At 31.2% G+C, this 13,248-nt stretch overlaps 2 protein-coding genes across 2 annotated transcripts; both read right to left on the bottom strand.

Moving 5' to 3' along the window:
* Positions 1 to 894: 894 nt before the first annotated feature.
* LOC133831215 (UDP-glycosyltransferase 73D1-like) lies at positions 895 to 3,100 on the bottom strand. The gene has a single exon (XM_062261422.1). The coding sequence runs from the start codon at positions 2,600 to 2,602 to the stop codon at positions 1,115 to 1,117; it is 1,488 nt and encodes a 495-aa protein (XP_062117406.1). The 5' UTR covers positions 2,603 to 3,100; the 3' UTR covers positions 895 to 1,114.
* Positions 3,101 to 11,317: 8,217 nt separating this feature from the next.
* Positions 11,318 to 12,581, bottom strand: LOC133832909 (uncharacterized). The gene is made up of 2 exons (XM_062263184.1): positions 12,141 to 12,581; positions 11,318 to 12,049 (listed from the first exon to the last, which is right to left on the bottom strand). Exons 1-2 carry the CDS (start codon positions 12,579 to 12,581, stop codon positions 11,318 to 11,320), a joined length of 1,173 nt encoding a protein of 390 aa, XP_062119168.1.
* Between the last annotated feature and the right edge of the window lie 667 nt (positions 12,582 to 13,248).

Raw genomic sequence — 13,248 nt, 5'->3', positions numbered from 1 at the left:
TGTACTCGGTAACATGTTCTCGGTATAGAACGTTTTTTTTGTAGTGCGTTTAGTCTAATAGCAAAAAGAAAATCTATAGAGCACCGTATTACCAAGATTAGTCTGAGAGATTAATAATCACTAGCATATACAACTCCATTGGCGAGAAGATAAGCTAAGTCTATATTATGAATGTTGAAAAAAAAAGATTAAGAATCTCTCTAGATGCAAATTACCGAGCACTGTACATTTGAGATCTTTCAATAATATTGATTTTCCAACTTAAATTCTTGTTGTTCAACTTATTTTTTTTTTAATTTTATCATGATATAATTGAAAAAAAAACTTCAGAATGTAACTTAAAAAATTATTTATAAAGTCGGATATAATTGAGAACAAAATTTAATAATTAGCTGTTCAATTGAATTACTAAAATTATTTTATTTCTCTAGACTCTTTATATATTATATTTGCTTACTTTGATAGACAATATATAAATTGGTTATTTCAATTACATTAATATTGACTGGATATAGATTTCAGCAAACATAATATACAAGCAAATTGAATCATTTTGTTTATGTATACTTAGAATATCAGCCTTTCTAAACGATGAATAGAGAAAAATCATACTCAATACTGTTATTATAAAGTTTAATTTTTAGAAATTAATTAATAGCTAAATACTAAAAAAATATTTATTAAATAATATCTAATCTTTATTAATAGTCTTTTTAAGGAAATAAAATTTTAAATAAATACCATGTGAACTAGTAAGCATCATGTTACATTCAATAATACTCAATAATTTTTTTAGTCATTTATCAAAATAATCACAATCATTCAATAATACAACCATTCAATATTGATCTAACGATTAAAATTAATGTAGCCATCTAAGATAAAAATTTAAAATTAATGTAACCATTGAATACATACCCATATATATTTCATTTCAAATAATTACAACCCTACATAAACTCCACTTTATTAATAATTAAGTTATAAGCAATTGCGTCACACAAGAGCTTATAGTTATTATTATTGACAAGAAACCGACTTTATTTTTAATATTATTACATGACTCCAAATAATACTTATAAATAAAGAACATATATATGTTAGTTTACTCCAATTAGTAATAATTAGATATGTCTTGGATTAAAGATGATATGTTCAAGTAAGAAGATCCACCTTCTTCAGTAGCTCTTTTAGCCATCTCTCCAAGTTGTCTAGCTCTTTCTCTTCTATATTTCACCTCTTCATCTCCACCGTCCATCAACATCTCAACGGCTCTCTTCACTCCATCTCTCTTTACCAACACCCCAATTTTTTCTTCATCACCCCACCTAACCGGGACTTCAACTCCAACCCCAACACCAATTTTCAAAACATCCACGACCATTTTCTCATTCAAAAATTGCTCAGCAAAAAGTGGCCAAGTTATCATTGGTAAACCAGAACAAACCGCTTCTATGGTCGAGTTCCAACCACAGTGAGTCAGAAACCCACCAATCGCTTTATGGGCCAGAATCAGAACCTGTGGGGCCCAGCCCACGATCAACATTCCCTTTCCCTTAATTCTCTCCTCAAACCTTTCCTCCTTTAGCCAATTCTCAAACTCAAAAAACTTATCTCCTGGTTTGACCACCCATATGAAGGGTTGACCAGATGCTTCCAAGCCCAACCCTAGCTCTATAAGCTGTGATGGAACTAAACGACACTGACTACCAAGACATGCATAAACGACAGAGTTTGGTTCCATGGTGTCAAGCCACTCTAGACACTCTCTGTCGTTTATGTAGGTCCGGTTCCCTCTCTCGACTTTATCCAAGTCGTTTTTGTTCGACAGAGAGACCGGTCCGATACACCAGACTTTGTTGTTTAGAGCCTCGCCGTACTTCTCCGAACACCCTTTTTCGAGCTCATCGAAGCTGTTGACCACGACCCCAAACGCCATCGTTTCAGCCTCTTTCATCCTGTCTCGGAAATCATCCAAGTCTGGCTGAATAACAAACGCTCCGGGCAACTGGGCTCTCGTGATTTCGATTCTTTGAGGCAGCTGCAGTCCCGGAATCGGGAATGGCTCGGAATCAGAAGTGACCGATCGATGAGCGTTGTGGAGCTTGATATTATGAGAAGACAAGAGTGAAAAGCAGCACATGCCATGAAAGACCAGCCTCGGAATATTGAACTTCTTGGCCGTTTCCGAAGTCCAAAACAAACACTTGTCCGAGACTATGCAACTCGGAATCGGATTCTTTTCCCCCTCGAGGTATGATTCCAGGGGCTTCTGAAGCATGTTGAGAGCTTTAAAGAATTGTCTCAAGAGGTCTCTAGATGGTAAGCTGTCAAGATTCTCGTAACCGATTGGGAGGCCCACTTCTTGGCTCGGAAATGGGATCTGGACGAGCTTGATTGGGAGTCCGGAATGGGATGCCCGAGTAATGATTGACTCGAATCTCGAGGCATTATGTGGGGTCGTCACTAGGCTGACGAAAACTCCACGCTCGGCAAAAAGCCTAGCCATGTCTATCATGGGAATCATATGGCCTTGAGCCATTAAAGGGACTAACACAAAATGTGGCTGCTGCCTTTGTTTGGAGGGTACCAAAGCTGCCATTTTTTCAGGAATTGGATACTATCAAACGACGGATTAGTTGGGAGAGTACTTAGAACAATGAACAAGGTGGACTCTTTTTTCTTTTCGAAGAATAAAATAAACCGAGATGAAGTTCTTTTGCTTGTATTTTTTAATGTTTAACTAATAAAGTTCTACAAGAAACAACGTGACAATATGGGCTATAATAATATATATATAATATGGTTTTTATGAATTTATATATATATATGGTATGAGTTGTGAATTACACAGACATAATTATCAGCTATAGTTTTATATATGGCAAATCTTGCTAGAGTTTCTTTTAATACTACCGACCTTGACTTTGAACGATTCAAATTCAAAACACGGGACGGACGTGCATAACACACCGTAAATGTGGCTGCTTCTCATCTGTGTATTATATGTAACGTCTGTGTATATATATAAAATTTATATACATAGTATTATTTACAGTAGTCCCATCTCATATAAATGTAAATATATAACATATATATATATACACACATATGTATGGATGACGATTGATTGTTGCCATGATCTCACCATTTATTTATATATCTTCCATAAAAAGTGTCTACTTACCGGAATTTATTGGTTTTAATAATTTTTTATTTTTTCTCATTAATTTTAACTAAATATTTTTATATTTTATAATATAATTTTGTATTTAGCATTATTTAAATTTAAATTAAATTAATTAAAAAAATAATTAAACAAATTAAAATAAAATATTTTAAAGATATTTTACAATAATAATTATTTAAAAAATAATAAAATCATATATATTATAACTTAATAAAATTTAATTAACATTAAACTTATATTATATTAAACATATTATATAAATATATAATATTTTATTGTGACTGCCAAATTCAAAAACTAGAACAAACATATTAACTTAAACAAAAATAAATAAATAAATAAATTAATTAAAATAAGATATTTTATAATAATTTAAATAATTAAATCATATTTATTTAAAAATAATAAAGACATGCATATCATTTTTTATCTTATAAATTTGTGTGATGATTTGTTTTTTTTTTTAAAATGAGTGATTGAAGCTCGTTTTTTTCATCAAATTTATTAAAAGACATTGTGAGATACATTAGAAACTAAAAATAATTAATGCATGTATACTACTGTGCTTTTATATTCTTATTTTATTTCTATTATTAATTTCTTTTTAGATATTATTGTATTATATATATGTCATGTAGTCATGTAAATATATATTTATGTCAACATTGTTGTTGATGCCGTTTTTCGTCAACTTAAATAAGAGAGCAATTGAACAAGAAAATATTGGAGGAAATAAGCAAAAATGAACACCAAAGGTTTTTTACGTGGTTCAGCAGTTAAATCTACCTCGTCCACGAGTCTATGTTATTAGAGCTTGGGAGTTTTCTGGAAATTTTTTAGAGAATAGTTGCCCAAAATTTTCTCTCCAGAGATCAGAAAATCCGTCCCTCACGAATGGAGCTTCCTTCTCTATTTATAGAGAAGGCTGCAGAATTCATTCCCACATATCTCGAGAAGATATTCTGTAAATCAATTAATATAATGTTATTTAATGCATTATTTCCTACATACATGGAAACGATGTGGGATCGGATAACAGATTAAATAATATCCCTTAAACAATGAGATTGTACAACAATAAATATGTTCACATATAACTGATTAACTCAGGTACGAGATTCATCAAATCTCCGAGACTAGCAGTCGATCACAAGCTTGTCGCCGAACTTTGCATATGCTCGGAACAAGTAACTATTGATGAAGTCATCTCATTCAAGCTTACACTTCCCGAGCTCGAGCCATCTCGTCTGAAGGCAAGGGATGTATTAGGGAAAAATATATGTGTCAAACCATGGCCATTGCGAGCTCAGAGAATATTCGAGGCTACACATCCTTGAGCTTTTCGAGGTCGTTACTTACCGACTGAAGGATCATATGACGACCGTGTATAGTTCGAGCTTACACTTGATGAGGCTAGATTTCGGGATCACAATCTCATGCTTGAAATCTGGGTGTAACAATTATGTTTAAATGTTATATATGTAAATTATGGATTATAAAATTATAATTCATTTTATTATATATATATACTTTAAAACAGTAAAATAATTTTTATTAAAATTATGAATAATGTTTACAATTTTGAGTAGTTAAGTATATGATTATTATATTATATATAACACTTATCATATGCGTACTTATATCATCATTTTTAACCTAATCTACGGCTGACGTTTAGGGAAACGTAAAAGAATATCACAGCAAACAAAAGCAAACAAATCGTCAGGGACGAAATTATAGTGCTTTTTTGTCCTCACCATCAACTATAAAACATAATAATATTTCCACCTGAAGGATTCCTATATAGAATGTTGGTCTACCTCATTTCCAACCAAAAGAAAGTTTGATACATAAATATATATTTTTTAAAATTAGGTTTTATTTATTTTAATTTTACATACCAAATTAGATGGTCGGTTTCAAACAATTACAAATTTAAATATTGGACCCTTATTTTGTGAATTAGTACAAAAAAAAATACATTAGCTAGCTCAACCGTTTGAATAATTAATTTAGACTAAAATTCAGACTATTTTAAGTTTATTGTTGACCAAGAGCTAATAATAAGAGTACTATTTTTATTTTACCAATTTATAAGGTTCAAATTGGAACCGGTCAACTATTTAAAATTATATAAACCCTTATATATAATTAATTATTTTAAACAAATTATTTAATGCGACAATTAATTATATGTTCAGTTTATTTTGTTAAATTTAATAAAATATTCTAAATATTTAATAGAATATACTTTAAAACCAATTACAAATAAATATTTATTAATTATATTAATATGTGTGTGCTGAGAACATATATATAAATAATTTTTTTATATAAATATATACTATGTGCATGCTGAGTGTATGTATATATTTATATATATTTTTAGTTGTTTATTTATTTAAATATTTTATTTATAACAATGTATATATTATGTTTGTGTAGAAATTGAAAGAGTATATCTTGGAAATTCGGTAACTAGTGTATTTCTAATTTTGTGGCATCATCAAGGTATTTATTTTTTGATTATGTTGTTTTAATTAATTTAATTAATATGTGAATGTGTGTAGAAAGTAAGATGTGTTTAGTGATATTTATGTATGTGTGTAGAATAACATATTATGAATGTGTATATACAATTGTATAATGTGTTAATGTTTGAATTTGATTAGTAATATGTATATTGAGAATGTGCTTTAGGAATTTTCTGAGTGTTATTTGTAGGGTTTTAAATTTTTGGGATATGTTAAAATATAATCGTTATGCTGCTGGAATTTAGTAGAGTTATGATAAATTTTAGTAGTGTTAGGATAAATTATTATAAAATTAATTGATAATAAATAATTATTCAATTTTGAGTTTATCATTATTGATTAATTAAATTAAGAAATATATTTTGAATTAAATAAAGTTTAAAAAAATATATAAAATGATGAATAAATGTAATATTTAATTAAAATTACATTAAATTTGGTGATATTAAAAAATTAATTTATACTCATATATTTAATAATTAAATTTAAAAATGAGATAAACCTTTCTTAAACATAAATTAGAAAGAAAAAAAATCATTATCCAAAATAATTAGTTATATTACAAAGTAATAATAAACTTAACAAAAAATAAATAAAATTTTCAATATAATTTGAATAAAAAGATTATTCATAAATTTAACATTAATTTGAAAGAAGAAAATAAGTTTGATAATTAACAAAATAACTAATTATGATTTTTTTTTTGTTGAGAAATATGCAAACTATGAACAGAAATAATTACCAATAATTAATAGAAAATCACTGGAAGTTATAATGTTTTGCCCTCAAACGTACAAGATTGTTGGGGGCGAGCATGTTGCTTTTGTCCACCTCATGGACATCCAAATTAAAACGAAGGTTTCCGAATGTTACGATTCTTGGGAATCAGTGCCTCAACATTACAAGGACCAAGTCCTTGGCGTGATCAAGGTAAAAAATTATTAATTTAAAAAAAAAGTGTATTTAATATAGTATATATTATTAATATGTTTATTTTTCAATGTAGCGGTATTATCAAATAGAGGGCCGCGATGATTTCTCAAAATGTTTAGATAGTATCAATTGAGAGATGAAAGATCGATATCGTAATATGAAAACAATAAGACACGATCACTTTGAGAAATACTACAAAGGACCAGAGGATTGGGACAAGGTTCTACACAACCAAACCAAGGATGTTAACAAGGAGGAGTGGAAGCAGATTCGTCAGTTATTTACAAATCCAAAATTTATTGCCTGCTCCATAAAGAACAAGGAAAATTGGAAGAAACAGAAGCATTCTACAATGTAGGGTATAAAATCGTTGGCGACCATTCGTCACGAAAGAGTAAGTGAAAGTTAAAATGTTATCAAAATTATTTTCTTTTAAATTATATGTTCTCTAACATTTGTGTTATATATTTGTTAGGTGAAAGTCATGGAAGGAATACCACTGGAAGAAAACAACTAATGATTTTGTGAATGACGATGTTCGCCAATTTTATGTAAGTTTAAATTATGTTTTTCAATATTCATAGAGTTATATTTATTGTTATTGTCTCTAACGTTTTCTGAAAACAGGAAAAATTTAAGGTTGATCTTGAGTTACAAACTCAGCAAGCATCTGGTGCCGCTTCCAATGATGATGGTTCGACAACAGTTGATCAGGTAGAGTTGCTACAAAATGTATTGGGTCAAAGGCATGGACACGGGCGATGAGTGGGTCACAAATTGAAGGGCTCGGGGTCATCATTTACCAAACACTCTCACTTTAGCGAGTCTCAAAGCCCCTTCCTCATCATTCATCAAAACAAATAGAAAATTTGGAGACTCGCTAAAGTGAACGTTGTTTTCCAAGTTAATTTCTTGTCCCAATTTCTTCCACCTTCATTTTGTCCACCAAACAATTAGATGCCTCCTATGCCTGATAGTGACAATATTTCTAGAGCTTCGTCTTCTCAACATCCAACTCCAATCTATCCTTCCATGCACGGGGAAACGCCGTCTCAACCTATGGCACCTCCTTACATGTACGGAGCAACACCATCACTTTATCCGTGACCGATTTCACCGTCATCGCGGCCGTCGTATTTCTACATGCATGGAGCTAGATCATGCACATTACCTCCCAATATCCATGGCTGATGCCGCCACAACCACCACAAACTGCAACATGTACACAATGTGGAGGACGACGCAGCTGATTCAGGAGACTAGATTTATATTATTATTAGTTAATTGTTACATTGTATTAACAATATGAATATTTTTTATCTTAACGCACTAATTTGAATATAATTTTTTTTATTTTTAAATATATTTGATTTTAACAATTTAAGTTTAAATTAATTATTTTTTATAAATAAATAGTATTAGGGGCGACTGGAGAGATATCAAGGGCGAAAATTTGACAAAAGAATTGCTACATGTGAAAAAGTTTGGGGCGACATCTCAAATTTTAGGGGCGACGGTAATGGAATATTAGGGGGCAATCCACATGTCGCCCCTAATGTACACTATTAGGTGCACTTTATTAGGGATGGCTTTTATGGTGTTTAGGGGCAACCTCCATCGCCCCTAAAACTATTTTTTGTTGTAGTGATAAGTGTTGTCTGTGTACATATAGTATGTCTATATAACTAAATAAGAACTCATAATAATATTTATCTTCTATCAAGAATAAATAAGTTTCTTCTCCAATCATTGATGTGTGATTTGAATAATATTATGAATGTTTTGTATCTTAAATATGGTAGTTTGTGATCTAAAATGTCATCGTATTATTTTTTTTTCTAAAAAAAACTATAAACAATATTTTAGTTTATTTTTTCTTTTAATATGTTTCTGTCATTATTTTATAAATAATATTTTTTATTTATTTAAAATTTATATGACAATCATAAAAACTTAATAAAAATAATTAATAAAATTTCAAAATAAAATTAAACAAATATGCATTATACATTCTTTGTGAAATTTCGTTTTTAGTAATTACTAAATTAATTAAACCAAGTGAATTAATTAAAGTGCGGAATGGTAATTAACTGTTTACACAGAATACAGTTCTGTCGGGACAGAAACCAAACTTGTCACGACAGAAACTGAACACAATAAAAAGATAGTGCAAAACAATAAAGAACACATTGAATTTTTACAAGGTTCAGAAACCCTTTCGGATAACCTACTCTTTGGGGCCACGCCCAGAGAATAAAACCAATTAATAAAGAATCACAAGTACAAAAACATTGACTTAAACAAAACAAGACTCCCTTTTGAGATTTGCCGCAACTTGTTGTACTTCTCTTCACTAATCTAATTTTGATTGAAATGCTCAATCACTTGAACTCCCTTCAATGGCCAGCGAGTGCTTGCATCCTCCCGACGCAAAGCTTGTAAAAATCTTCTCTCGAAGACTATAAACGTTGTGTTTAAATTACAATGTGTATTCACTCATGAACATGGTATAAACTCACCACTAAAAACTAAACACACATATTTCTACAAGATCACGTGAATACTTATGATTTTGAATACAAAGAGGAACTCTCACAAATATTACAATAAAGCTTACGAATAAAGCACCAAATAGTTCACTTTTCTCACTGCCTTTAGAGCCCTATTTATAGAGTTTTTTTCGTGCTCACAAAGGTTGAGAATGAATTCTTCTAACAAAGGCAAGAATCATAGAAGCTATTCTTGATTGATGAAGAGTTGCCTTTTTTAGAAGATGTTGATCCGACAGATACGATTTTGGTGGGGACAGCTTAGACCTGTGTTGGATAAAAAAACAAGCTCAAAAAGGAAACAACAATTAATGACATTAAGGAACCAGTTTCCTGTTTGTAATTCTTGAGCTACACGAAAATATATAAGCAAATAAACCAGAAACAATTTTGGGTAAGTACCAAATATTTGCAATATAAATCTTCCCTTTATAAATAAATTGGGACAATATAAGCTAAATAAGGAAGCTCATAATTATCAAAAATTCACAAAATGGGAAAGTGAATTTCCAAAAATTATAATAAAGGGAAACAACCAATTTATCTTTTAAGAAAAAGATATTTCTATAAAAATGCCGATTATAGGATTTACACTTTGCATCTAGTATATTATTAAGTGTCAAATCATATATTTTAATGTAAAATTCATATAAATATTTTCATAAAAATAGTTGTAACTATTAATTAATACTATTTTTTTTTCTTTGTAGACATAAATTGTATGAGAAATATATGATATATGGCAAGGAACATTTAATTTCATCTATATTTTCCTTTCATTTTCAAAATCAGAAACATAACAATTAATGGCATCAATAATGCAGGTTAACCGTGTGGGAAATTCTGTGCGTCCGCGTGTGTTGAATAGTTAATAATGTTATTACGTGTTGGTGTGTTTAATCATCCAATTGAATAATATCCATGTATCTCATTCATGAATGAAAAAAAAAAAGAAAGAGAGTGCAATAAAAAATTTCCTTAACACTTTTCTAACTTTTATTATTTTAAAGTTTAGCTAAGATAACTTTTATCATTATATTAATTCCCTTTTTTTTTAAAAAAAAAACATAAATAAATTCTTTCCATAAATATTTGGATATTTGGTACCTATACGTAGTGATTTAAAAAAATCTCTATTCAATAATTTTCCTTTATATATTTATATCATTACTTAATTATATCGGATCTTGCAGCAGGGTTTTTCAAGGGCTGCATGTAAGTAATGCAACATTAATTTATACAACTAACAAAAGAGGTTTAACTCAGATGACTAATTAATTAGGCGATAACATAAATATTTTACTATTAAGGATAATTTTAATTTGTTAAATCGCATAAGTCCTATAATAGCTTTCTCTTTGTAATCAGATTATTAATTATTATTATTTTTTTCTCAAGAAGGAAAGGATTCATTAAGCACTAAACACCTAACAAAACAACATGCTAGACAGCAGCCAAAAAACAAGTCACTTACATCCTAGCCACAAAATCAATCACATATTTTTCTCTGTTGGTGAGAGAACAAGAAAGAATCAATAAGACTCTAGCTTTAATGGCTCTTCTAATCATGGCATCAATACGGTGCAAAGTATAACATTTGTTCTAAAAAATACATAAATTCCTATTAGTCCATAAGCAAAAAATCGTGGCAGCTCCAAGTGCAGAAACTATGTCTTGGATGACTCCATTAGGCCGAGTAGCAAACCAAACAATTCACCCAGAGAAGAGCAACGACCACTCAGTGAACCCCAGCCAAGTTTAAACCTTTTGAACCACCTTGAGCGAAAAAGCACATTAAAAGAATAGAAGGTGATGACTCTCCCTATGAAGCTCACAAACCGGACAAAGCAGAGACTCCATATGAATCATGCATCTCAAAAGATTATCCCTTGTTAGAAGATGCTCATTGATAGCTTGCCTCATAATAAAGTTGTGTTTAGGCAAAGATAAGCGACACCAAACATCCTTCAAGTAATAATGAACATTCTCTCGCTGCACCAAGGAGTTAAAATCCTCACCTTAAATCTTTCTGACCGACCAACATCTAGAACATTTTCTTTAACAAAATAGGAACAGAGTCTAGATAGTTTCCTAAAGTACCAGCTAACATCCTATTTCAAAGAGTAAGACCAAAAATCCTGATCCCTTAGATACACATTGTTCACCCGTTTAACCCAAATACAGTCTTTTTTGGTAGAAATAGCCCACACATACTTAGCTAGAAGAGCCTTATTCCACTTACTCTCTTCTCGAAAACCAATACCTCCATACTCCTTATGTAAGCAAACTTGTTCCCAAGAGGTGAGAAGAATCATACATCTATTCTCCTTAACTCCCCATAAAAACATTCGACAAAACTTGTCTATTTCAAAAACAACTTTTTGAGGCAAGAGGAAAATGCTCATCCAGTAGCTTCTAATACCTATTAAAATCAATTGAATAAGTTGGGCTCTTCTAGCAAAAGAAAGATGTCTACTAGCCCAGGTATGAAGTCTCAATTGAATCTTCTTAAGATTAAGACCACAGTCAGAAGCTTTCCATTTCGTTGGTCTCAGCGGAACCCCAAGATACTTGAGAGGAAAAGACCATTCAACAATGTTAACAACTGCCAACATACATTGCTTATTAGCCTCATCAACACCACCAAAGTAAATTTGAGACTTGTTTTTATTAGCAGCCAAACCAGAGGTATCACAGAAGTCCTGAAATGTTGTTTGCACTAGCCTCACAGAATCAATAGAACCCTTACAGAAGATAACCAATTCATCATCAAAACAGAGGTTCATAAGCTTAAGGCTCTTACACATAGGGTGGAATTTAAACTTAGTATCTTGAGAAGCATGCTGAAGCAGACAAGTCAAGTAGTTCATAACCAATACAAATAGCAGAGGGGAAATGGGATCCCCTTGTCTAAGATGTGCTACGGAGACAAACCATAATCCACTTGATGAACTTAGAAGGGAAACAAAGAGCTTTAAGCAAATCTGCCGAAAAATCCCAATCAATAGTGTCATATGCCTTGCTAAGATCCATCTTCAAGATACATTTAGAAGAAATATTCTTCCTAGTATAACCTTTAAGGAGGTCTTGAAAGATGAGAACATTATGAGCTGTAGAACGGTTCTTGATGAATGCACCTTGATTATTATGAACCAAGTAGGGAAGCACCTCAACCAAGCAAGTACAAAGCATTTTAGAAATGCATTTATACAGTGTGTTGCCGCAAGCTATAGGCCTATAGTCGATTGTTGTACCTGGACTATCAGTTTTGGGCACCAAAGATGTCACTGCATTATTAAGCTCAACCGAGATTTCATCTGTGAGGAAGAAATTCAAAACGGCATCAACAAATTCATTACCAATCTCATGCCACATAAATTTAAAGAAATCTTAACCACAATTATTAGTCCCCGAGCTTTTTAACGAATGAATGCTGAAGAGAGATTTCTTGACATCACTCCTCGAGAAAGGCTTAATCAAAGCAAGCTAATGATTCAAGTCTAGTTTGTTACCAAACTATATACATTCCAGTTGAACACTAGAAGAAGCAGAACTAGCACTTCCCATAAAAATTCTAAAATGAATCAAAAAATGATCAACCACCATAGCATAATTATCTATAGCAACTCCTTGATTATCTGTATAAGCAGTGATTCAATTTTCTTCCCTCCTTTTCTTCAAACTAGCATGGAAATATGAAGAATTTTCATCCCCAAATTGGAGCCAAATTATCTTACTTTGTTGTCCAAGAAAACTTTCATAGAGATTGGGCATGAAACTTGTACGCATCTTGAGCTTCACTTTCAAATTTTTGAAGAGAATCCACCCATGGACTTTTTTCAAGATTAACTTGACCTTTAATAACAACCTCTTTTGCGGAATGATAGTTAGCTTGAACATCACCCATCTTCTTCCTATTAAACCTTTTAAAAGCATGTTTCAATCTTAGAAGTTTCCACATATCACTACAACAAAAATCAGTTTTAGGGGCGACAATCGCCCCTAATAACCCTAAAAGTCACCCCTGATATGTTGCCCTTAA

The sequence above is a fragment of the Humulus lupulus genome, chromosome 4 (genome assembly GCF_963169125.1).
Source record: "Humulus lupulus chromosome 4, drHumLupu1.1, whole genome shotgun sequence".
Taxonomy (NCBI): Eukaryota; Viridiplantae; Streptophyta; class Magnoliopsida; order Rosales; family Cannabaceae; genus Humulus; species Humulus lupulus.
Note: the sequence above shows the minus strand (reverse complement) of the source record. Positions and strands in the feature narration are given on the sequence as shown.